Genomic DNA, 27,507 nt, shown 5'->3' with positions numbered 1-27,507 from the left:
CGGCGGTCTCTTGGAGACGAAGCGCCGTTACGTTGCTTGTATTGCAGCGGGCGCAGGGCCATGACGCTATTTGTATTGAGCGGGCGCAGGGGGGGGGGGCACAAGCCAGCATGTGTCGTGGCGTGCCCCAGGGATTCTTATTCACTGGACCATGATGGGCTCGCACTGAAATACATAGCCACAAATGATGAGTCCATGAACCATTTGAAGTGGCTATCCCCAATGTCGGAGCGGCGCTCTGTTGCGTTTCTCTCACGACAAACCATTGCCTGGTCATCTCAGTGGCTCCAAAGTTTTAAGAAACTGAGTCATTCGGTGACAAGCCTGGCATGAAGCGCGACATTTTCCGCTATTGCCGTTCCTGCCACGTCTGTCAAATGGGGAAGTCGAGGGGTGGCAAGCCACCGGGCATGACGAAACCAAATGACAGTGTGCATCCGTGGCAGATGGCCACCTGCAATTTGATGGGGCGTTTCCCCAGTAACCAGGGGTTCATAGCTGGAGAATCCCCCTATGGGGAAAGCCAGCCGTGCCTACATCGCAGACCTGAAGGCCTATGCGTAACAATCTGACGAGCTTGCGCTCGTGCCCATTGTCACCACAGACAAGCGCCGAGGCACACCTGATGCGGCAGAACACTTCCATCGCTCTCGTCTGAAGCCCATCTGAAGCCCGTCTGAAGCCCGTCTGAAGCCCGTCTGAAGCCCGTCTGAAGCCCGTCTGCCACCGCCATGGCTCGCGCGACGGCACAGCGCACACGTGATTAGTGTTTAGGCTTAGTTCTAGCGTGACGGCTCGCAAGTCGTAGCAATGGCACTGCCGCAGCCTAGGTTGCGTCAGTTCATCTTTTCCGGCCGCGTGCCGAATGGGGTAAATAACACCGACATTTGCAAGGAGCTGGTGAAGCGTTTTACTAAGTCTGAGATAGGAAGTCTGAGCTATTCATGAGATGGCACCCCCTGTATCGCTTACGTGAAAGCGGCTTCTTTTGGGTCGGCGATGCTGCTGCCAACACGAATTTCAAGTTAATTCTGATCTAATCAGGCAAGTACATTATCCAAACTTGTATTGAAAGCGGTAGAGGATTGAATGTTATGTATGTGTCAAATTTCAGCGTGAATAAGCAAGCTGTTACTTCGGCACAAGCATTTTACGGTTCTCATATAGTGTTGCAATACCCTTTACAATGCAAGAACAGAGTACAGTGTGAACGTCACAGGCATAATCTTCTTTCATGTTAAAATTTTGGTGGTAGTTCAGTAGCCCTTGCACATTGCTGTGGCAGAACTATTCATAGTGCATTTTTCATTCCACATGTTTTTGAACCAGTGCAGGAATGGAAATCAAAGAAAATCAGTTATAAGCAAGCAGTAAGCATCAACAAATTTTGCATGTGTAAGGCTATAAAACAAGCATGACATGATAATTGTTATGCTTAAAGTGCACCGCTAAATTTTTAGGCATCAAGTATATATTTAAGTAGTCAATTGTGTAATGTTCGTAAAATTATGCGAACAAGACAAGTGCACTAACTTTAGCAAATATGTACCGTGATGGATGCTGGAAAGTTCTAAGTTTTGTTTCATCATACCAATTTTCAGATACAGCCACCCAAATTTTTAACTGAAGTTCGTGACGGCCGTATTTTCTGCGATTCTGAGTGCTACAGAAGAGTAAACCTGCTAAACGTCGAAGTATAAGCAAATGCTCACTAAGCCCTTGCTTAAACTTGACCTTCCGGTAAGTTTTGCCTGCCCAAAGGCACAGGAGCACAGAAAATAAGGCCGTCACGCACGCCAGTTAAAGATTTGGGCCGCTGTACTTTCAATGGTGCTGCCCAGCATGTGCATGTGGCAAATGCATGACTAGGTTCCCAAAGTGTCACATAACCATTCATTCTGCAACTGCAGTCTGGACAGTTTTATCGCAAATTTACCTATTATACAGTTCATTGCAAATCCTAGAACACACCTAATATGTATACTAACCAACCATTTTTCCCAGAGCACCAGACGCAATTCAACTACGAGCAAATGACGTCCTGAATGTATCGAGAGCACCATGACATTGCATCCAATTACTTGCACAAGGGACCACCACAAGTGATAGAACACATTATGCAGACTGGACACTGGCCAGCAGCACACGGAGACTGATATAAACTATTTGTGTGAAAATAACGTGTTTAAAGCCAGCTCAAGCATAATTGGTAAATATCACACTATAAACCTCAATGTACCAAGCTGCACATGTCCAGTCTTTCAATTTTCTGAAGTATGGGGCTTTGAGAGGCTCCCTGAACATGTTAGCAGTGTTCACCTCAGCCCTGAGACGAACCCAGAAGAGTTGGATAAGATGCCACAGTTCTCTCCCATCACAAGCATCAAGCAGAACAATACTACTTGATATTCTTTTAAAAAATCAAAAGCAAGGCTACAAAATGCAGCCACCAGGCTGACGAACATGGCTGCGTAATGCCATGACAAGGACATGTTTGATACTGCTTACGACCACATCTCAGGAGCGCTTGATGCATTGCCACTGGGGAAAGAGATTCCACTAGCAGCATGCTAGTCAGGGGATCCCCCAAAAAAGTGTGTTCAGGCCAGGTAAAAAAAAAAAAACACCTGGCCCCACTTATACAAGTTAAAGTGCATCAGATCTGGGCAAAAAGAGCACTGGGAGACACATGAAAGGGTGGGAAAAAGGAGGATGCACTGCTACAACACATACATGTAGACACAAGCGCAAATGGGAAACTCAAAGCAGCACAAGACGTCCCATTCTCTTTTGCTTTGAAAATGTGCTATATTTCATTTCTTTTTGTACCTTAAAGAATTCCCACTGGTAGTATTACGTAACGGGTAACAAAGTGAAAAGCAGAGCTTAGGATTAGCAGCAGCACTATAACAGAATGTAGAATGAAAGACGACGGCTATGTTGCGATGGAGACTGTCATTACAGTTGGCTGCAGTCCTAGGAAATAGTATAACAAAGAAAATGTTGTGGCATGCACGCATCAGCATGACAATTTGTGTCCATGTGAGCAGATTAAGCTAGGGTTTGTGATAAACTGCATAATAGCTAAATTTGTGATAAATCTGTGCCTAGTCTGCAGTAACGGATTGAGATTATGCGGCACTTTGGGAACCTAGTGTTGGTTTGGCTTGTGGGGTTTAACGTCCTAAGGTGACTCTGGCTATGAGAGACGCCATAGTGGAGGGCTCCGGAAATTTCTACCATCTGTGGTTCTGTAACGTGTGCTGTCATCGCACAGCGCATGGGCGCCTTGCTTTTCACCTCCATTGAAAAGCAGCCGCCGAGGCCAGGATTCAATCTCTCATCCTTGGGCACAGTAGTCAAGTGCCGTAACCACTGCCCCACCCCGGTGAGGGGGAACCTAGTGTTCTTGTGGCAATGCTGGGCCTAACCAAATTTAAAGCACCTAAATTTTTATGATGCAACAAAACTTACAACTTATCATCTTTTACAGCAAAATTTCACTTAATTAACTGCAACTGCGCTTTTTATATGCATATTTTATAAACATTACAGGGATTGGGCATCCGCCGTATGGCGCCATCGTCGCCTCAGCAGAACAGTGTTGCATGTGGCAAAAAGCTTGCCAGAGGAGTACCAAGGTCGCTGAGTGGCACAGACGGTTCTGTTCAACGAGGCATGCTCGAGCATGTCTCTACCCTTCGTTCTGCGGTGTGTTTTTCAGCACTTCAGTATTTACATGGAGTTTTTCAATCAGGAAACCTTGAAAAAATGAAGACTTGGCAGGGAGTATGTGTTTTTTGAAACCGCCGGCATATGGTTTTTGTCATATACTCAGAAATGCCACGCGCTCGATTTCATCATGCGCTAGGAACTCCTTTGTTAGGCGCTTATAAAGACGGCATCGGCGGCACGACCTGCGCCTGCACTCCACGTTAATGTTATTTTGTTGCTGTAGCACTACTACCCACACTCTCCCAAAAACCCAATCTCTGAAGCCAATTTGACCTTTCCAAGTGCGGACGAGTAATAGGAGGAGAAACTCAGCTTCGTCACAGAGAGCCTGCACGTGTTTGCGGTCTGGTGAGCAAAACATACTGCATGGTGCAGGAAGGAGAGGAAAGGCTGCAACGCATACCAAGGGAGAGGAAAGGTGGTGCGAAACTGGTTCAGAAGCGAAGTGAAAAGGTGCTGGGCGCACAAGGGAGCTCGCTTTGCATTCACAGCTAGGCACACTTGATTACTTTCTGTTGTAGTTCTGCTTCTTGGGTTAGTATGGAGGGTAGTGCGGGACCGTTCTGGTCGTCTGATGAAGAGTATTGTCATATGCAATGGCAGGAATAACAGCGGGCAAGATGGTAGCAGCAGTAGGAATCAAAGGAGGTCGATGTCAGTGCTAAGAGACAGAAACATGCAGATGCACAGAGGCAGTATGTACAAAAAAAAAAAAAAGAGGTCAGCAAGAAACCGATTAAGAAGAGCAATAAAATAGTTGTAGAGATCTCGTACTTCAAAATGATGTCCTTGTGGAGGACTTTAAGACCACATCAAACAGCCTCACTGACCATGAAATTGTGTCTGCCAAACTATATTACAAAGTTTGATCCATATCCAACACCATCGCCAATAAAAATATAACTTTAAGAAGATCGTCTCTGTGAATCACACGCAATGTATGGTCTGGAAGCATGGCCGTCTGATCAACACAGCAAAATTATGTTGAATGCTTGAGACATAAAAAACAACAATCGTGTCAAAACGTCCTGCTGCTGCACAATATTCCGTGATTAACTGAGATAAACTGTGTATTTTTTCTTCCATTTTATATGGTGCTGGTAGCAGCTTTTGAAACCTTGTATTGGATGAGCTCAGCACTGAGTGCTTTTATTAGGTGAGAAGGGCATGCCACAAACAAAGCTGAACAAATTCGAAGAGTCTCAATACAGAGCTCTGTGCACGTTGGCATTGGTTGATGAACATAAAGAGGGAGCAGGACAAGTTCATGGGAATAGCAATTGTTCATGTCTCCCATCTGCTCTTTCTGTCAACTCTTTCGCTACCATGGGAAAAAGGGCAGTTTTTACTAGGTAGAAGGAAATACTTTTTGGCGGCTAGACACTAATGCCTTATTTACATTGTTTGGTATCAAACTGTAGCTAAACGAATGTTCTATTCAATAACATAAATGTTACATATATATTTATTAGACAAATTAGTAAAAAAAAATGTTTATAATTTAGAAATTTGTACAGTGAGGACATCATTCTTATTTAAAAAAGAGCAAAACTTTAAAAATAATAAGTGTGAAAAAATTTGAAGATATTCATTCTGTAGCTAATTTTATCATAAAAAGATGGCACAATTTTCATAGGGTATTGCCAAAAACTGTTCTTTCAGCAAAATAAAAGGTTAGTGCCACCAACTTCGACTCCCTGGTTTCATTTAGAAAAAAACTGCATGCGCTTCACAGCTGTTGGCAAGGAATAATGTCCGTATGACGTTGTGACCTTGAAAACAAATAATATAGCTGTCAGCACCCATGCTCCACTGCTCATAACTATTTATTAGTAATCGAAATATGCGCCGCACATAGAGCGGCCCACCCGGTGGATGTTCCGGCTCGATTTCGACGTATCCCCCTCATAGATGCTTAAATCTGATGTGTCCACATCTTCTTCTGGCTCGCCACTGCTGTCTGCATCCGCAAAATCAGCTCCTGAAGCGCTCGATTGATGAGAAACGCGATCTCTTCTAGAAGCGTATGCGCGCGATGACGACGCCATGCTCGATGCGTCCGCTCGACAATTTGAAACGGCGCCGGGAGAAGCTCCGAAAAGCAAAACACCAACAAAACATGTCAGATCACGTTGTTTCCCACTTTTTAACCTAGATGACGCTAGCTGCCCGCAAATCGCTAGCGCGCGCGAGGATTTGAACCATCGAATCAGACTTATCGATTTGAATAAGCGCGGTAGCAAAAGGGTTAAAGAGATATGAAAAAAAAATACAATTACTATGCCATCAAAAGTAGCTGTGCAAACATTATTTTTGCCCAACACTTATGAAGAGAATAACGCGACTCTAACGACAATGATGCCTGCCTTTTCCCTCTCCGTGAAGGCCTTTTCTTATACACAGGCAGGAAAATTCTGGCTTTGTAACTTAGGCCTGAATTAGGCTGTTGGGTTCCTTGAATTTCGTCGACAAAGTAATGACTACGGATGCCATAGTATGGCTTCAGCCCCGAGACTCCCGTGCCATCACTGCTAGAAAAGAGAAGGCACAAAGCTTCCGGTGGCAATAAGATTTTAAAAACTCGCGCACTTTCCACAACCACACAGAATGAAATGTGAAGATACATGTCTCTGTCTTTGAAACAACCATGTCCGCTCATGCTTTTGTGGAAACCTGTAGAAATTAATAGACTAAGAAGTGTCCAAAGTGTCAGATGAGTTCTCATAGCTGCCAGTGCAGCCAAAAATGTGACACGTTTGCCCAGCGACATATTCACGCACAGCATTACACAAGCGTTGAGTACTGAAGCGATCTCCATACAAACTAACAACAGACTGCGCACTCCAATGGGGTGACCCCAGCCTGTGCATTCCCGCAACGACAGAAGCGCAGAGAGGCTGTGGCACCAGTCCAGCTATTCAGTTCCTATACAGTTTATTCCCTAAACAGACCCTTAATGATACCTAAAAATTTTGCAATGGATGTTAAGCATAAAAATTACCATGCCACGATAATTTTTATAGCCTTATATCAGCAAAATGTGTAATTCCTTTTGAGCTTGCTTACAGCTCACACTATGTAATTTCTATTTCTCCTCTGGTCCAGAAGAATGTGAAATCAAAAATGTGCAGATGAATAGCTCTGCCACAGCAATGTGCAAGGGCTACTGAACCGCCACCGAAAATTTGACATAAAAGAAGACTGTGTCAGTGACGTTCACACTGCATTGCTGTGGTCACTGCACTGTATAAGCAATCTTCTGCTTACTGAAGAAAAACGGCAGATCAGGATCGTTGGAATTTATTCATAGTAGTGGTTCAACAGCATTACAAGACAGAGAAAAGGAACGATGCACACAGACAGATGCTCATACATCTTGACAAGTGTACATAGCACAAAACCGAGATGCAATGTAAATTATGTTAGCCCATCAGATCCACTCTGCCTTGTTTTCGAAGTGATTATGCACTTTTGACAGCTAATATCTGCACTGTAAACAATAAAGTACTACTCCAATATTTCAGAGACATGTTTTCCATGCAACGTGGGCGAGAAGTGAACATTCTCGTCACCTAGCACTCACTGTAGATTCAGAGCGTGCAATGTAGTACAAAGCCGAATGAGCCGTTTTGGTTACGACCACTAGCACCTTGACCATGGCGAAAAAATAAGCAGCAAAAGCACTGCAACGATCTATGAATGCCACGCTTTGATTTTGGTTGTAACGGCATATGTGGGCAAGCTGCTGCAAAACAAAGAACTCAAGGTTGGTATCAAAAGGAAATGCAATACCATTATTCACACACTCACCGTTTCATCAGATGCAAGCGGTATGAACGAAAGCAGCGAAAGTGGCGATGAAGAGATGATCAAGATCGTACAACCGTTCCAAATGCCTATGGCCACTCCTGTGCCCTAATCCCTCTAATTACCATGAACATGGTTTATCCTGCGCCCAGTCCAGCTTTAGGCACAAGCAATCACTGATTCATGCTCAAGATTGACAGAAAACAAAAACAAACAAAAAGTTCACGGCAAGCACATTTTTTGGCCACAGCACACTGCTATCATGGTAGATGGTGCTGCACGTGCAAAAGAAAATAAAAACAAACAAAACACGATTTCGGTAACGGGGGTCACATGATGCGCATGACTGAACCTCCGGAAAGAATCTCCCGGGTACTCAAGACGTAATTCGTAAAGAAGGCATAGGACACAGATACTGCCAGCCCCATTGTGTAACGAATTCAAATCAGCGGTATAGAGCTGAAGTTTTATTAACTGTACAAATGCTTCCACGAGAAAGATGTTTAACCAGCTAATGTATTCTTAATGGCGTTATGCATGCATCACGGCACGCAGCAGGCATACTACACCTGGGCATCGGATCAACCACACAAGATCCCCTTTTCCCGGACATGGCACTGCCACGCACGTCAAAACGTGGATGCTCGGGGGTATCGCACAGTAGACCAAATATCTGCTTTAACAGATAACCTCTGCAAGGGGTCACAGCTGAGTCACTGTTCTGCGATCATACTGCACGTAGTCGACAGAAGCAACAATCCCAGAGCACAGGATGTCGTTGAATGAACGCGAGCAAAATTCCTCAGATATGGTGCCAAATGTCCACGCGCTTGCGTCATCCCAAAGCGCGAGCAGCTACATGTTTGGTCGCCCACGATAAGGAGACTATTTCCATCATCTGCGCGTATTGCAGCAACACACTGCTATGCGCAATGCATAGGTGAACAAAGTAACCGATATAACACTGGCGGAGAGCAGTCCGAAGCGGCTCCCCCTCATTGCACCTTGCCGCCGTGGTTACACGGGCATGGCACGGCAGCACTACCGGCATGCAGTGGAAAAATCCTCTTGCCGCGCTGTCATCAGCAGCCTGCCCAAAGGAGATGCCTTCGACCTAACATCCAGCAAAGGACAAACTTGCGAGACACGATGGCACCACTTCTGGAAGATCCCTGCTTTAAAGGACTGTCACCGATGCGCAGACAACTGCCCTTTCGAAAGGACACCAGCGCCACCGCAAATCCACAGTTTATATGATCTCGTCAATCATCACGCCGAGACTGGGCACGGCAGCATTAAAGGCATATATGGTGGAATAATACCTTTGCCTTCATTGTGCAGGTAAGGAACCAATGTGGAAAATGTTTCCTTTCAGACGACCGCTTTCTTTTAGTGCTGCCGCACCCGCAGCTTCACAGTTCAGTGTGTGATTTCTTAGAAAGTTGTTACTTTTGGGATGTGGAACCCTCACACGGGCATGCAATACTACATAAAGGAAAATGGCTTACAGATATAGGTATTGAAGACAGCCACAAGAATACCTTAGAAAAATGGATTGTCGATTTAGACATTAACAGCAGAAGATCAAATAGTGTATGACTTAGACCAAGTGGACAGAGACCAATGAAGCCTTTGAGCGGGCTGTCAATTATTGAAGATATTGTTATGCGATGAGGAAGACCAAGTGTTTCCATCTCTTGCCTCGCGGAAGGGACAAGGTGATGACTAAGAAGTGGGACTGCTTCTGTGTTGCTACTTGCTGCTATGCCAGTTGAGGCTGTTGTAAATACACTGTAAATACATCGAGTTTCCACGTAACATCTTGGAGGAGGTGCGGCCGTTGAACCCGGCGTCAGCCTCCGCATGACGGAACTCCGCAGCAGCCGCCTGCTTTCCTGCCCAACAATGCCTCAAGACAATGTCCCCACACCAACGGGGGCCTTGCCATCAGTCATCCTCACCCACCCGCGTGATCCTGGCAGTTTCACTGGCACCGGCCCTATGGACGTGGACGAATGGATACACAAGTACGAACGTGTGAGCACCTATATTCGCTGGGACCCGACCCTCATGCTAGCGAATGTTGTTTTTTACATTGAGGGCACTGCGCTAGCCTGGTACGAGATTCATGAAGACCAGCTGACCAGTTGGGATACTTGCAAAGATAAGCTCCGCGAACTCTTTGCAAAACCCCTTGGTCGAGAGCTTACCGCACAGCAAACCCTTGAGACCTGCCTCCAGACAGCTACCGAATCATACATGGCCTACATCCAGGACGTCCTCGCCCTTTGCCACAAAGTAGATCCCAACATGTCAAAGTCCGCCAAAGTTGGTCATGTCGTGAAGGGCATCGCTGACGATGCCTTCAATCTGCTTGTGTACAAAACCTGCAACACAGTTCATGCCATCATCAAAGAATGCCGCCGTTTTGAAGACGCCAAAAGTCGTCGCATAGCCCATTCATTTGCCTGCCTTCCAAATACTGCTCCAACTTCTTCGTGTCAAGATTTGCCGTCCCAACACCAGCCAACGTCGACCGAAAATGTAACCCGTATCGTCCACCGCGAACTCGAGGCAATAGCTCCCGCTACCTTGCCGCCACATTTGACCGACGGTCACCACCCGGACATTCCCTAATTCAGGCCGTTGTCCACCAAGAGCTCGCCACCTTGGGACTCAACTCCGTTGCTGCTGTCAGCCCGCCCCGTTGCCAACGTTCGCGCAGTTTATCCTGGTCGACCTCCTTATGACACCGACGTTCGCACAGCTTATCCTGGCTGGCTTGCTTATAACCCCGACGTTCGCAACCTTTATTCTGGCCGACCTGCCTATGCTGCCCCGCGTCGACGTAATCCAGACGAATGGCGCACATCAGATAACCGACCTATTTGTTTTGCTTGCTCCTGCGCAGGCCATATCGCCCGTGATTGCCGAAATCAGTGCCAGCCACAAGGGTCCTGCCTTCCGCCCTCATCTAACTACGATGACCGCTCTCGTCCCTTCTCACCTCGTCACGACCCTTCAAGCACAGCCGCTGATACCCAGTCTTCACGCCTCAACCGATCACCCTCCCCCCACCGCCGTTAGTCCCGTTCGCCCCAACGTCGTCGCTTTTCATCTCCCAGTTCATATGGCCGCTCCCCGATAGAAAACTAGGCGCTGCAGTCGGGACCATGATCTCAAATCCTCGTCTAGCTCTTCGTACGCACCGTAATTTACTCACCGTGCTCGTGGATGGCACAGCCGTTCAAGCCCTCATTGACACCGGTGCGCAAGTTTCTGTCGTAAGCCGAGAACTCCGTTCTCCCTTGCAAAAAGTGCTGACCCCTGCCCCTATACAGGTTGTGAGTGTTGCAGATGGAGCAACGTCAAAGGTCATTGGCTTGTGCTCAGCTTGCGTAACGATTTCTGGCCGCCATACTACTGTCCTCTTCACAGTTCTGCAGCATTGTCCTCACGACATCATTCTTGGCCTCGACTTTCTTTCTGACTATGCAGCCGTCATAGACTGTGCTACAAGCGTCATTGAACTTGACCTCCCCTCTCCTTTCGACCCACCCTCTCCTGTTCTGCACCGCCTTTGTAGTGTCGGCTTTGTCCGCCTCCCACCTGAAGCCGCAACTTATGCCACATTCTGCTCTGTTCCCTCTATTCCCGATGGACACTACATCGTTACCCCAACCCTTGATGCTCCCCTAACCCGAAGCGTTGCCCTTGCTCATACCGTCGTCACAATGATTGTGAACCAAACATGCCTCCCTGTTTTGAACTTTGCGTCGCAAATCCAGCCCCTCCCACAAGGCATCTCGCTCGCCACTCTGTGTCCTGTGAATGTGATATCTCCGTTGTGGCCACCGGTTTAATGCCCTCCTCTGACTGCTCTTTATCTGAAGTTTCCAGTCTCCAAGACTACGCCAAGATGATCAATCCGGACCTTTCCCCTCCACAAGCTCATGCACTCTGTCGTCTGCTGGCATCTTTCAGAGACATTTTTGATTTCGATCAACGCCCATTGTCTTGAACTGCTCTAGTGCAACATCACATAAACACCGGCGTTACTGCTCCTGTTCATCGCCGCCCTTATCGTGTATCCAGTGCAGAATACCAGGTAATCCAAAAAGAGGTTGACAAGATGCTCGCTCAAGACATCATCGAACCTTCGACGAGCCCGTGGGCATCCCCAGTCGTTCTGGTTAAAAAGAAAGACGGCAGCTGGCGCTTTTGCGTCGATTATCCCCATTTCAACAGTATCACTAAAAGAGACGTCTACCCTCTCCCCAGAATCGATGATGCCTTAGATTGCCTCCATGGAGCTAAACACTTTTCTTCCATCGATTTATGGTCCGGGTATTGGCAGATCGCTGTTGACGAGAAGGACCGCGAAAAAACCGCCTTTGTCACACCAGACGGCTTGTACCACTTTAAAGTCATGCAGTTTGGTCTCTGCAATGCACCGGCGACCTTTGAACAAATGATGGACTCCCTTCTACGCGGATTTAAATGGACAACCTGCCTGTGCTACCTCGACGACGACGTCGTCGTTTTCTCGCCGTGCTTTTCTTCACACCTTGAACGCCTCACCAGTATTCTCAAAGTATTCCGTACAGTCGGCCTCCAGTTGAATTCATCGAAATGCCAGTTTGGTCGCAGCCAACTCATCATTCTTGGACACATGGTTGACGCCTCCGGAGTACTACCTGATCCGGCAAAAATTCACGCCGTCAAAGACTTTCCGCGTCCCCAGTCTTCGAAGGATGTGCGCAGCTTTGTCGGCCTCTGCTCTTACTTTCGCCGCTTTATCAAAGATTTTGCCCGTATCGCTCGTCCTCTCACTGACCTACTTAAGAAAGACACCGCTTACACGTGGGGCCCTGACCAGCAAGGTGCGTTTTCAACGCTTATAAGCTTACTGACGTCTCCCCCTGTCTTGGCTCATTTCGATCCCTCAGCTTCCACTGAAGTTCGAACAGACACCTGCGGATATGGGATCGGTGCAGTGCTGGCTCAACGCCAACATGGCAATGACTGCGTCATCGCATATGCTACGACCACGTCATCGCACCGCCGAACACAATTATTCGATTACTGAGCGCGAGTGTCTCGCCCTTGTATGCACTGTCGCTAAATTCCGACCTTACTTATTCGGCCATCCATTCTCAGTTGTAACCGACCATCATGCGCTTTGTTGGTTGTCATCTCTGAGAGATCCCTCCGGCCGTCTTGGTCTCTGGGCTTTGCGCCTTCAAGAATACTCCTACAACGTCGTCTACAAGTCGGGGGCGCCTTCATCAAGATGCTGATTGTCTCGCTATCCTGTAGAGCCCCCTGATCTCAGTGACACAGAGGCAATTCCGTGTCTTCGCCTTCTCCAATCTCGCCAACATAGCAGGCGAGCAGCGCAACAATCCATCTTTAAGATCCATCATTGAAGGCCTGACATCTGGAAGAACAGATTCTTCTCTGTAACTTTTTGTTGTACAGGATGAAGTGCTCTACTGCCGTAACTTTCATAATGACGGTCCTCCCCTCCTCTTGGTGATTCCCAAAAAGCTCCGCTGCTCTGTTATTGAAGAACTCCATGACCTGCCATCTCGGTGTGTCTCGCACTTACGACCGGGTACGGCGTTGTTTTTGGCCGGGACTATACCGCAGCATCCGACACTACATCGCAGCCTGCGACACGTGTCAGCGTAGGAAGAAACCATTGAGGCCACCAGCTGGCCTTCTCCAACCTATTGAGGTGCCCCTGGAACCATTTTATCGTGTTGGGCTTGACCTTCTTGGCCCATTCCCGACATCGCGGTCGAATCACAAATGGATCGCAGTGGCAACCGATTATGCAACACATTATGCCATCACACAAGCTTTACCCACGAGCTGCGCTACGGATGGCGCTGACTTTCTTCTACACAACGTCATTCTCCATCACGGCGCTCGTCAATTAATGACCGACCGCGGCCGCTACTTTTTGTCACGAATTGTTGAAGACATCCTGCGCTCATGTTCTACGAAGCATAAGCTCGCGACCACGTACCATCCCCAAACCAACAGCCTTACTGAGCGCTTCAACAGCACACTTACGGACATGTTATCCATGTATGCATCACCTGATCACCAAGACTGGGACCTCGCTCTTCCACATGTGACCTTTGCTCACAATTCTTCCAAGCACGACACGACTGGTTATTCACCCTTCTTCCTGTTCTTTGGCAGGCACCCCGCTTTACCTTTGGACACGCTGGTTTCTCCTGCTGGCCGCCCCATAACTACCTATGCAAATGACGCCATTGCGCAAGCCACTGAAGCGCGCCAAGTAGCCCGTAGTCGGCTCCTCGCCTCTCAGACTTCTCAGAAGTCTGCCTACTATAGGCAACATCGCCACGTAACCCATGACCCTGGGTCCTAGGTCCTTTTATGGTCTCCTGCACGCCGCATTGGTCTCTCCGAGAAACTTTTGTCCCCCCAATAGTGGCCCTTATCGGGTGGTGCGCCAAGTCACTGATGTGACGTATGAACTTGCCTCTCTTGTGCCCGCGTCCTCCTCCTCTCGCCCCACTACTGACACTGTCCATGTTTTGCGCCTGAAGCCATAAGAACTCATGCCTTCTTTGCCAGATTAGCGCCGGGACGACGCTTACACTGCCGGGGGGTCATGTTACAAGCTGAGGAAGACGCAGTGTTTCCTTATCTTGCCTCGCGGAAGGGACAAGGTGACGACGAAGAAGTGGAACTGGTTCCGTGTTACTGCTTGCTGCTATGCCACTTATAAATGCATCGAGTTTCCACGTAACAATATTCTTGGGCTCAACCAAGTCACCACTGACCGAATCCATAGATTAGGTAGACCCAAGAATAACAAGAACCGACCAGTCATCTTCAAACTTATAGACTGGAGACAAAAAACAGCTGAAGAATGGCCACAAGCTAAAAAGCACAGGATTTTGCATTGGTGAATATTTTTCCCCCAGGATTTGCGAAATCAGAAAGAACCTTTGGGCAAGCACGAAAGAACAACACAATAAAAAGGAAAAAGTGTCCTTAGCCTTTGAAAAGTTGTTTATCAATGGCTGCACATATGCCTGGGATTATGATAAGAATGCCAGAGTACCTCTGCAAAAAAGAACGATGGGAAGAATGACGAAATTCCTCCAAAAAAAGAAAAGAGACAAGTGCTAGCACGGCTGTCGCGGTCAGTGCACGTGTGACGTATCGTGTCGCTGTTCTCGCTGTGTAGCACCGTGCGATACACAAGGACTGAATTCGTTGTGTGCTGTAGTCATGTTCGCACGCATCCAGCCCACTCGATCTCCCACCTAGTGTCATGCCGTCCAACCGGAATAGATTAAACCGACGCCGTGTCATGATTCACCATGGGCACTCTTTATTTGTTTCTCCCTCTCCGATATTGCGTTGTGCGTGCTATGGTTGCCAGTAAAGCTGCAATGACGTCACAAAGCATACACAAGAAAGTTAGTGCTTACAGGGCATGAGAGTTGGTTAGCGTGGTATATTCTTGTCAATGCTGGGAAAGGTTTGCCCCTTTTAACATCAAGAAGTACTTTTTGTGAGTGACATAGCCGATGTTGGAAGAAAAACGATACATGCATAAGCCCACCAATGACTCGACGGGGAGCAGCTAGGATATGTGCCCCTTGCAACGGCATCCTCCTCGTAGATCCAGATGAGGCAGCAGCATACAAAAAACTGCCCCTGGGGCTATAGGTGGTAATTGCTACCTGATGACTGTCGGATAATACGAAAGTTTTTAGGGGGTCCTCGCATTATTTTCCGAGAGCCGCATCTTTAGGATCGTGCTGCCTTTCACGTACGCACAGCATGTCCAGCAGCCTGGCGCAATGGTTTTAGCATCTTCGTAGCAAAAGTCATAATTCGTTGGGTCACATTGCCCACTGCAAAACAAAGCCTTCGCAATGGCGAGAATACAGCGCGCAGGAAATTAACATCACACAGCGAAGGGGCAGCCATAGGCAAAGTGCAACGCAGTGCAGCCTCTCCAACATGCGCTGCTGCATTGAAGACCCCTGCGGAGCCGCGCAGAACTAAAATCTGTTGACACAGGCGGCATCATCCCAATGTATGGCGCTGGCAGAGGAGTGAGCCCATTACCCAGTTCTAGCTCACTTTAGAAGCAGTGACATTGACGGTGCATTTAGTTGATGATGATGGTTATGATAGTAGCGATGACAATGACTATGCAGTCAGTGAAAAACAATCCTGTAAAGTGACTTTCCCCAATTCTGCTCTAAAGCAGACTTAAGTGCAGTCATATAATTTTTTTTACACCACATTATTATGTTGCTACCCTACCTTCAACTAGCTATTGGTCCAAGCAAACAGCGTCACTTGTGTTGAAGCGGTTTTTGCAGAAACACACTGGCAGGGAGTGAAATGAAAAATAGAACCATTGGTACAGCATTTTCTCAACATCTCCCGCCATTTGTTCTTAATATTTAGGCACAATGGCACTTTCTTCATTTCTCCTGTATGCGGGAAGCGCTCCAGGTACACAACATATCTTCCAGACTGCACAGGGCAGAAAAAATTCTAAGGGTGCACGCAGCCTCCCGTACACGAATAATGCGCAAGCAGGCCAGATTTTGGGAAGCCACCACTTTTGGTTCAACATGAATTTTAGTCGAATTCTGACAAGGTCAAACTTGCAGGAAAGCACTGCATTGGCAGCATTTGAGTTAGGCTAGACACCAAATTCGGTCAAATCAAATTTCACCGGGTATGGAGAGGCCAATTCTGAGGGTGCAGATAGACGCTTTCTGTACGCATGAACTTAGAATGAAAACCGCGCAAAGCACTGAACACAAGGAAGAAGTGTACAGAACGGGCAGGCGGGACACTTCTTCCTTGTGTTTTATCCTTTGAGCGGTTTTCGTTCTAAGTTCATGCATTACCAACTAGCCCCTCATCATACACTCCTCGAATTTCTGTACACCCTTTCTGCAGACACCTTCTGTGGACATTTATTTGCACCACGAGCCAATTAATACATTAAAAAACTGCACATCGACTCGGCACGATACAATGACAGCCGCACTCACTGCCCTCAAAATGCATGCAGCCACTGGCAGCGCGCAAAGCTCCCCTACTGGGTTGCGGCGGAGTGGCGTGACCAGATAAGTACTGGACCCTGGTAGCCTCTGGAATCTGTGCCAAAAAATTGGTGTCAATGGATGCATCTCGCTACATCTAACACGTTTTTTTTAAGCGCAGTTTTTTTTTGGCGAATTTGATTCCTCTGCGATTCAAAAGCAGTGCCTTACCTATACAGGTCCACTTCTATCTGTCTCTCAGTGTCCCTTTCAGCCAAGCCATTGGTAACAAGCGCTAAATAAGTTTGAATATCAAAGAATCTATCAAACAATCAACTGGAAAAACTGCACTATAATATGCACGGGACATCCCATATGTTCAACACAAAGTAGATGATGGATACCAAAATTTCTTATATAAGTACTGTCAGGTAGAATTTGAATTGAACCTGATCTTGAAGAAATCTGCTCGAGATCCAAGAATTAGGTGAACCTGGACTTTATTGAAAACAGAACTGCGCTAATTGTAAGAAAAAATTGCTGCACTGACCCCAAGCTGGCGTTTACTCTGCGACACCAGTGCTCTGTTTCTGATGGAAGCACCTACGCACAGCAGCGGCACTGCTGCACATGCATGCAGAGCAGGAACAGTCGCGTAGAGATGTGCATTTTTCACCAGTGTGGCTTCTCTTCAGTGCATCAGCTGACAAAGAGGCTGGTCAGAAACTCTTATCATGATTAACTGATAGGCTGTCGTCACTGCGTGCCGCTTAATGTCTTGAAAAATGAGCCGCGAACATTGTTTTCAGAAAGCGCTTGTTGGCAGGCTCCGAGATATAAAAAAAAAATCATGAATGCGGAATTATGAATCACTACTTGAAAGCGAGAGGCAAGAGATAGATAGTTTGAGGGAGCTGAGGCAGCACCTCTTGTGTTGTTAAGGTGTAGAAGAGCAAAGAACAATGCGGAAGCCTCGATGTCTCTGTCCCTGATGTTCAGAGACAGGAACGGTGCAGAATCATTGATATGTACGTACACAGCGACGAGTCCTCTGAGCGCCAGTTGGGGAGCTTCCCTTCCCTTTGTTACAATTGGAAGGGGCCCACTCAACTCTCTGACCACAGATGTTTTAGGCAACCCCTCAACCAGGTCAACGAAATGGAACGTTGCCACTCACAATGAACCATTTACTCTAGCAGGGCAACAACAACACAAGATGCTAGTGGCGCCGTGGTGCCTGTCTTTGGCGTGTTTTGGACGTCTTCTCTACAATGGCACACAACAAACCACCTTACCCCTTGGTTTTTCCTGACAGCGACCAGAGGAAGTTAGTAGCTCGCCGCTGCGGCGCTGCTGTCCCTATCTATGTTTAACAATGAGTGGTTTCTAACGACCTAGGTCATTGACCAGAAGCCGAGGCATGCCATTCTTGCAGCAGTTTTCTCTCCCCACGAGACGAACAGCGAGGAAACGCCTGATGACTTTCGATGCAGGCAGGCACAGTTCTCCACGCAAATTTTTGTCTTCTTAGTTTTGCAGCTAGTCTGTGCAATCCCTAATTCAGTTGTCTACTCGAGCGAGTAGGCAGTGATTGAGCTCCAGGAGCAGGATCGCGTATAAGAACCACTTTTAACAAAAAGGGCTGACAACCGCACATCCACACAAGTTGTATGAAAAGTGCACCGTAATTTAATCATTGTAGTTTTCTTTTTTTTCCTTTTCTTGGAAAGCGACAGCGGCCAGAACTCGGCAAGAGAACGAGAGCAACAACTGTGCGCGCTCGTAAACCCACGCCCGAATGCAATGCAGAGCAGATAATGCACCGTGCTGCACGGAGGTTTTGCCCGAGTCCTTACAGAGGACACACAGAGCAACACAGTGCCCCCTGGCCAGGGTTGGTATTTACTTCTCAGTTTGCAAATAAAGCTCTGCTCATAGCATGTAAATTATTCCCACATAAGATGTCATGTGCACTTGATGATGATACAAGGATGTGCTTGCTGTGTTCCCTTCTCGCCCTTGTGCTCAGCACGTACCACGTTTTCACCGACTTGCCGAACAACATGCTTCCTCATCCTGAGGGTACATTTACTAGGTGCTGCAAATGGAGCCCCTTCCATGCTGCATATTCCATAAAGGGACACACACTGGGCTAATACTCTGTGCAGTCTTTATGAGCAAATATGGCTAAATTTACGTGCCTTATGAAAAATGAGCCCTGTTGTTTAATATTACACACACATGTTAGTGCAGCCAGCATCATCCTTTTGTGAAAGTACTCACCATTCTGCAGACATCTGCACACAGGCAGTGGTCATTTAGGGACATGCCTTTGAGACGTGCAAGAAGACGCATTGACCGATTGAAATGGGCAGAGCCAGTAAAGGCTAGCAGCGAACAGGCAAACTCCTCCTGGGGCACCACAAAGATGTCTAACCGGCGATGCTGAAAAGGAAATGTCTCAAAACATTTTATTCTTCTAACAAAGCGCAATCAGATGAAAACATTAATAAACACATTAGTACATATGTGTATATATATCAGTCACAAGATGTGATAGCTTTCACTCTCCCTGTGCTTTTTGGCAGATACTGGCTCTGTCATGCAAACAAACACCATCAAATTGCCTGTATGTCGCCTTGTGAACCCGTTAACACCATAGAGGGAACAACTTGGCATGCTCACAGTGCTCTCAAACAAGCAACTCCCAAGATGAGTTTTAATAAACTAGATCACATGTCACAGAAACAAGTGAGAGAAAGGAAGAGCAGTCTGTGTGGGGGGGGGGGCAAAATAAGTATTCTACAATTAATAACGTGGATATACTAAATGCAGAGCATCAACCATGTTGTCATAACATTCTGCAAGTTGTAAAACTCCCCTGTTTCAGATCTACTGGTTTGAGACAGGTAAACTGGCAGAATACATATCAGCTCTGCCATCATACCAAAGTAATATATATATTTTTTTACTATGTTTTCCGCAGCCTGTGAATTCATTATCTGCACCCAGTGCACAGAATGGCATTGAAATCTTATGCTATACTGTGCTATAATGAAAAAAACTGCTAGTCAGCCTTTGAGCTTTTAACATGTATAGCTTCATACAGAAGTTTACAGCACCTTCATTCTGCTACAAACAAATTTTTTCACCATCAGCAAAACAAACAAGGACAATTATGAAAAAAGCACTACCTCACCTTATTTCCTTGAAGCCTGCAGACACCCATGTACTTTTGGAGACTGCCTTCCCCATGTGGTACAGCAAGATCGTCAGTGAGAAATCCTACCCAGCCATAAATATAAATAAAAGTATCCGTGATCTTGTGGGTAACCAACAAAAAACATGAGTGATTCTATCATGCATCATGCTCACTTCATTAACAGCAAAGACATCACCAATTTCACTCATACACGCTCGTGCCAGAAAAAAAGGAAAGAGCACACCCCACACCAAAAGGGAACCCTGATTCCCCTCTTTGTGTCAGAGAGTGATGAAAATGGTCAGGTGCGGGTAGCTTTTACTTGAATACAGATCTGTTGCAATAAAATTCAGGGTCCTTTTACTTCCTGACTGTGCCAGGGGTGCAAAGCAGACTCAAAAAGCTGCAAAGTCAAAGGAAAAAAAAAAGAAGTTGTGGAAGTAAGAAAAAATACCAACATGCAAGTCTTTCAACCTGAGGGATTGAATTAAGCTGCACATCTATAACTATTAACATTAATGCATACCTTGTATTAATATGTGTAGTTTAGATTTGGTTTGTGGGGTTTAAAGTCCCAATGCGACTCAGACTATGAGAGACGCCGTAGTGGAGGTAATTTCCATCACCTTTGACATCACCTTCATCGAAAAGCGGCCGGGATTATTAGTATGTGTGAAACAAACTTTTCTGTCAAAGTTTTTTTACCTACTATCACACTATTCATGACGCCTAAAAAGCAAAGCCCCAATCATCTGGTTTGAAAACATTGCCAGGCTGCTGTTAAAAATGCCTCTTTTGCATCATAACTACAAATAAGACCTCGTCCTAATGCCACACAACCAACAAGGAGGACAATGCACTTCAGGTACCAGCCAAACATCAATGTGTGATCAATCACCTCACGTATGCACCCTTGCACTGTTTTAATGCTTTCACCGAAAATCCAGCGAAAACTCACTCCAGCAGGCGAGGTTGCCTTTCACATATCAGAATCAGCCTGGCAGGAATTTATACGGCTTGGTTCATACCCTTAGTGTCCCTCTTGTTGTGAGAGTGGCAGTACTGTTGCACTCTATGCCACTTGCTATTATGCGACCACTTGTGAAACAAAAGAGCCATTTGGTTAGAGTATAAAACAAGCCAAAGAAAATTACTCATTAGCATCCAAGTAATTAAGCCTCAGAAGGGAACGACCCTTTACGATAAGCAGCAAGATGCTGGAATTGGTAAGGGAATATGTCTACTTACGACAGGTAGCGATCGCAGATCCCGATCACAGAAGTGAAATAACTATACTTCTTTCTGTGGCTCTGCAGCCAAGGAAAGGAGCCCTGCACCATCTCTCTGGCTCCCTAAACTGAACAACCCAAAGCTACAAAAAATGATTGGTATGCAGCACATTGGCACAACCACCTACAGGGTGCAAACGTGGTTCTACTTAAGTTGAGGACAACACAGAGGATGGTAGGAGACAGGAAGTGAATAAATGTATTGAGATCCTAGTAGGAATGGACAGGATTGCAAGACGCATAGCAGAGAAGTTAGGTGGATAGCATAAAACTAGGTTAATTGAAGTGATATGGGAGAGGCCCTGCAGTCTGGCTGATTATGATCTACACAAGTGCAGACTAATGTGAAATTATCCACACTAGTGGATTCCCTGCTGCACTAAGCACAATATTCTTACTAAAAAAAAAAAAAAAAAAAGGACCAAATGGTCGCCTGAAGACGATGACTGGGAGGGAATTTTGCTTTTTCCGCATTTGTGCTCCACTGCTTTCATGGCATACTAAAGAAGCACTTGGCTACTTGGTTGAGCCCTAACCTCCTCCCAATAACATTAATAAAGTAAGCATAGGTCACCACTGTCATGAAGAATTTGCAGTATCTTGCAAAGCACACCCTCGTGAGACCTGCCATCTGGGTGTGTGATTAGGACATCAACATCGCCACACAGGGCTCTGCCTCTGCGATAGGAGCCACAGGGAACAACCTGGAGTTGAGGCTGGACGGACAGTGCAGCTTCGGCCACCTGCGCACAGTACTATCATCAAGACTTCCCTCATTATTTCCCCATAACACGCACCATGTCTGCAATCAGGCCTGCCTCGGCACGTGGCATCTTTTCAAGGAATTCGTCGAAATGCTTGAGCCCAATCTTCTGCTGACTAGTCAGATTCCCTCTGGCCGCAACATCTTCCAGTGAGCGAAAGCCCTGGTCACAAACACACATTGTGACTATCTTATATGAGCACAGGCAAAGCAGGACTCACCTGTTGAACCCACCTTTGTGCAGTGGATGGGCCGGCACCCCAAACTTTTGTGAACAGGCTCTGCAAGACCAGTGTCTCCTGGCTCTGGAATCCCTCAAGCTTCTGAAGCTTGCCCTGCTGTACAATCTCCCAGATCTTATCTGCCAGTCTTTCGCCAACATGAGGCAAGGATCTGACTTCCTAGGAAGGAACGACATTTTACTAATGGAGGGCATAACATGCCATAATGTCAAATTCTGCTTTCAAAATATGCTGATTGTATGGCAAGGTGGAATTAGACCTTAATAAATTAACTAAATTAGCTAATAAACTTTTATTTTAAATGAGCAAATATTATACTGTAGGATTCAATGCCATAAACAAAAATGGCCCCTTTCCTATGGAGCCAACTGTTCATGGATTACACGCCTTTATACAGCGAAATCTGAAGGATGCACCTCCTTGCTTGAAATCAACAGCCTACTTAGGCTCAACATATGTTCAGCCACTGCTCGAATATGCCTGTACCGTATGGGATAATTGGCAATCAACTTTGGGTAATAAAATTTTAAAAATTCAGAACAGAGCAGCTTTGTCGATACAAGAAAACTGACAGCTGCATCGACATGAAAAATGAATTAGGCTGAGAAAGAGAAAATTCTCCTGTATCAGATATACCACAACAAAGCAGCTATTTGAAAGGAAATGTATTTATGCAGGCCACAAATGATTGTTTAGAGATTTTGGAATACCATGCCAAAACTACCTTTTTTTTCATTCCATCAGTGAATAGAAATGGCTTTCACGCCAACAGGTGTGCTGTGTAAATGAAGACGTTTTTTTCCACTTTGCAACCCCCTTGTGTCCTCGGGCTTAGCGGGGTAATCATTAAGTTACAAGCATTTCAAAGCTGTGTGGCAGACGACGCGTGCAAATGGCAGCGTGTCATTGAAGTGGGAGTTTACCAAATATGGCATAGAAATGAGAAGCGTCCCCAGCATGGCCCATTGCGGTATACGGACGGCTTCAGGCTGAAGCGTGGCTTGTTGGTCTCAGGTTTGTTAGATCATTTCGACCCAAACAGTGTGTCAGGGGCCCAAACGCCCATGCATTTCAGAAATGCGGGAAACAAAAGGTGAAGCAAACTGTAGTCCATGTTGGTGGTTGACCGGCTTTCGTTTGAAGTGCTGCGAATTCATGCTATCAACGTTCACGTCTCTCACAACAGCCGAATAAAACCTGTGCTCACTCACTAAGGTTTCTGCAAGAAAAAACAAGCTGCCAGTATGCGACAACTACAGTGCCCGAGGGTCAGATGAGCACCCCTTTCTATGTCATTTCTTGCTCTTAGTAATGGCCCCCCTTTTTCCAGTTTCAGTTTGAAAAATGTTTCTTGTGTGCGATTCCTGAAACACTCACTTCAATTATGAATGCTATATTTCATTTTCAGTGCTCTCCTCTGATGTGCTCCTTTTAAGCATGGAAAAATTTTGTTGCAGTCGGCCTTTAACCGGCAATGTGGCTTGAAATATCAAATGCCAAGATTAGGTATGGGAAAGCTTGGCGACTCGGCTTTCACACATTGCACATTCCTTTTGACAAAACCAAATATTCAACATCATCAAATACACAGACAGTGTTTTTAATGCACAAGAAATGCAAACGTTCGTTTCACCTGGACTAGGTAAATTGGTTCCCGTGGTGCTGCACTTAACCATTCATTTTAGCAATGCAACATGGCACCCTCTGCCCCACACCATTCATTTCAAAAAGTGCAGACGTCGTGCAGGTCGAGTTCACGAAAAGTTCAACAAAACTATGCCGAAATGGTGCAGCTGCAGCCGCCGCATGAAAGCAGACTACAGATTGCGCAATGCTGGCTTGCGTGAATTGCGATAAACAGTGAAGCAACCCTAGTTATTCGACTCCTCAACGAGGACGGTGCCCGTGTTCAGTGCCCTGTTCAAGCAAGCACTAGAATAAGGTAAAAATAAAATATTTTGAAAGCCAATGCAGAAAGTCTTTTTCTGAAACACACGCATCAGGCACATGAAAATGTTTTGAAAGCCAATGTTGCATTTGTTACTAGACTTCAATGTCAACCAGCCAAATGTTTTAAAAATGTGGCCAATAAGCGTACCCGACCTATCATGAACACATCTATTTGGTAGTGTAATTAGGTGTTCATATCCAAAACAGAGGAAACAGAGCAGCTGACACTGGCAAAATCATTCCAAACTAAAAGAATAATATTAATGCCACCCATTAAGACCACATTTTTATTCTCTGATGCTTACTTGACCATCCCTCTGATTGTTCCAGTTGTTTCTGGTGTGCCTCAAGGCATTGTTCCACTCCACTTCTTTTCTTACTCTGTATAAATGATATTGCTATAATGAAGCTAAAAACCATCTATTTATAGATGACTACATACTTTATCTTGAAGTCAAGAATACTTACGGTCAAATCAAACTCAACACTGCATTGAACGAGGTTGGGCAGTGGTGTAATGACTGGCAGACGTCAATAAATTTAGAAAAAGCAGTTTGAATGCCTGTCACGAATAAAAATAGATTATTCTTATTCCTTGAACAATGTGACTATTCCAAGTGTGACCAAGCATCGTTACCTTACAGTCATCATTTCTTCCGACTTGACCTGGACAGCGCATGCACAAGTAGTTATCAGAAAACCAATGCAGAGATTGTTTTTCCTCAAAAGAACCTTGCAACGCTCAACCTTTGCAATTAAACACCTAGCTTACGTCACACTTGTACGGCCGATTCATGAATATGCAGACATAATCTGGTTTCGCCACACAAAAAGTAACATTGACACACTCGAAATGGTCTGGAGGAAAGCCGTTGGTTCTCTCCACAATTGTTACAAACACTCCACAATTGTTACAAACATCTGACTCACCCACTGAACTTTTATAATATGCAGGCCTTTATACTCTGACTAGCTGAACAAAACTGATGCGTTTAAAGTTGTTCTCAATTACTCCATAACTCATTTAAGCTAAATTACACGTTCTATAAATTTTATATGTACTCACCAAACTCTACAAATATACCAATAGGTGTGGGTGCCCGCCCAGTCTCTAGAGGAGGGCGCCAAGTATGCCCTCTGCTAGACCAGTGTTTAAAGTGGTTTTTGGATGATACTTGCCATCGTTATCAAAGGCGAAGCTTCTTTTCCAAGTGCACAGCTGGTGCCGGCTAGCAGGTTGCGCGAAAGCCACCGTGCTTCGGCACCCGTATTAATTATTTAGAATAGGGGGATAAGGGAATAGCAGGTAGCGCGTGCTCATTACTGCCCCGCAATTACCCTATCCCCCTTATTGTCTTTTCTACTAAGTGGCGCTAGGGCTTTCCATCTCCATGGCCTGAATGCGCTTTTCCTTGTCCAGTACATGGTTGTGCTATTGGGTTTCCAAGAACTGCTGACATGTGTTGACCAGGGTTTCGTGAATTATGGCCATGTTTGCATCTTCGACGGTGCCGGTGAACGCTTTGAGAGACGATAAGGCGCCCGCCGGCCGGCCGATGGGAGCACGGAGCAGTCGTTGTGCCGTTTCCATTCAACACAAGCCGTTGAAGAGGACTGCGGTGCGCACTATGAGCTGACCAGAGGCGAGCTCCGGCAACACGATACCATCGCTTCACAGCAGAAGATGGCGACGGATGCTGGTGAGGGGAACGATGCCGCCACCTCCCAAGCGCGGGAGATGACACAAGGGTAGTCGAGCAGAGATGGGCAAAGAAGAAAGACGCAAGATCGCGCTGGTCAAGTCAGAGATGCCAAGACTCCAAGGAGCCATTGTAAATTGACTGCTAGCAGACACGTCCAAGAAGTCCGAAGCCCCAACCCATTGCATCAACTCCCACCGAGACGCCCCGAGGAAAAAGAAGCGATCGCGTCGAGCTCCGAGCCCGCAACCAGCATCGACGAGTTGAACACAACCCCGCCGGACGAGAGTGAGCATGGGGACCTGACCGACTCTCCCAACAAGCCAGTGAGTGAGCACACCTTCAGTCTTCGCCATCGAGGAGAGCAAGAATAAATAAGATTTCGCAGAACTTTGTGTGCTGACTCGTTTCTCCTCGCTTCAGCAGAACCCAAAAGTGCAACCCAGATGTTGCGTTGTGATTGTTCTAAAGGGAACGTCACAAGTGGTGGCAGTGGTGGGATTCTTGACATGTGAAGCGTTCTTCCTTTCTGTTAATGTTAAGTGTAAGGGCTCGACCACGGCAAACGTTTTGCTCTCCTAGAGAGGCAGGATTTCGTTGTCGTCGGAGACCCCGCTTGTCCAAAGCTCCTGGCAGGAACGCCGGAGAAAATTGTATAGTTTTCCATCTTGCTAAAGTTGTGGTGCGAGACACCCTCGTACGTGAGGAGAAAAGAGCCAACATGCCGCTACCGCAATCACAGAGTTCTTACAACGAAACGTTTGGAGCCAGTGCACTATGTTGGGTGGCATGATTCTGACATTCTCAGGGGACGATACGGGTCCCAAAATCAGAGATTTTTTCCAAATTTTAGAACAGGTGGCAAATATAAGTGGATGGCAAGAAAAACAAATTATTGGGATGGTGCGGGGTGTAAAATGGTCACAGCAGCGCAGGACTTTACGTGGAGAGATGAAAAAGTGGCCAGCGCTACAACGTACAAATCCTTCAAAGCGCTCGCCTTGAAACGCTTCGAAAATGAGCCAGCGAGCGCAAAATTCAAAAAATTCCTGAACGCGTGCCCAAGCGTCAGTGAGGACGCACGCTCTTTTGCAAGCTGTTTGAATAGACTCGGTGGGGAGACTTTGGGTGTAGTTGATGATGAGGATACGTCGAAGAAAGATTTCAGACAAGAAATCCTTAACGGCAACTTCTCTCCCAATTTCTTAATGGTCTACGTGACCCAGTGAGACCCCAAGGCTTTTGCCGACGCAGTTGAAGTGGCAGCCATGGAGGAAGAGATCGAGAAAACTAAGTATACATGCGCTGCAGCTGTTAGGCAACTCGAGAAGGTAGAGGAGAAGGGCGAACTTAGCACGAGTTTGAAACATCTAGAGAGGCTCCTAGAAGAGTCTCCAGATGCCTAGCCAGCATGAACCAATTGGGGAGCTCCGCCAGTGCAGTAATTTGCGTGTTTGCTTTTCTTGCGGCAGGCCTGGACATTTCGCTCACTCCTGTCGGACACGTCAGACTCCATGCGGGTACAGGCAGGGTTCGGCAACCCAATTTAATAACCGTCACAACGAGGATCAGACAAGGTGCAAGAAAACTGAGTACGGCCTCCGTCGTCAGCCGAGGCAAACGGGGGCCATGGGAAGCAGTCTGTGCCGGGAGATGAGCCCGATCGTAGAGTGCAAGGTGGCCAGGAAAGCAATAAAATGTCTTGTGGACACAGGTTCCAAGGTCAGTCTGTTAAAGCGCCTTGACAGGCATCA

At 46.5% G+C, this 27,507-nt stretch overlaps 1 protein-coding gene across 4 annotated transcripts in view; it reads right to left on the bottom strand.

Moving 5' to 3' along the window:
- The window catches only part of LOC146206994 (DNA polymerase lambda-like), a 57,103-nt gene that overhangs the window by 20,189 nt on the left and 9,407 nt on the right, over positions 1–27,507 (bottom strand). For 3 of the 4 annotated variants that reach the window (XM_084591698.1, XM_084591703.1, XM_084591718.1), the window contains exons 4-8: positions 22,083–22,262; positions 21,896–22,024; positions 21,673–21,841; positions 19,807–19,892; positions 18,891–19,052 (exon numbers count right to left, since the gene is read on the bottom strand). In XM_084591698.1, the coding sequence (XP_084447824.1) occupies positions 18,891–19,052; positions 19,807–19,892; positions 21,673–21,841; positions 21,896–22,024; positions 22,083–22,262 (726 nt within the window). The remainder of the gene's footprint in view (positions 1–18,890; positions 19,053–19,806; positions 19,893–21,672; positions 21,842–21,895; positions 22,025–22,082; positions 22,263–27,507) is intronic. The other variant, XM_084591711.1, reaches the window with a different exon arrangement.

The sequence above is a fragment of the Amblyomma maculatum genome, chromosome 1 (assembly GCF_055883805.1).
Source record: "Amblyomma maculatum isolate TAMU_Amacu chromosome 1, ASM5588380v1, whole genome shotgun sequence".
NCBI classification, from domain to species: Eukaryota; Metazoa; Arthropoda; class Arachnida; order Ixodida; family Ixodidae; genus Amblyomma; species Amblyomma maculatum.
The sequence above is the reverse complement of the archived record's forward strand: the minus strand, read 5'-3'. Positions and strand labels throughout refer to the sequence as shown.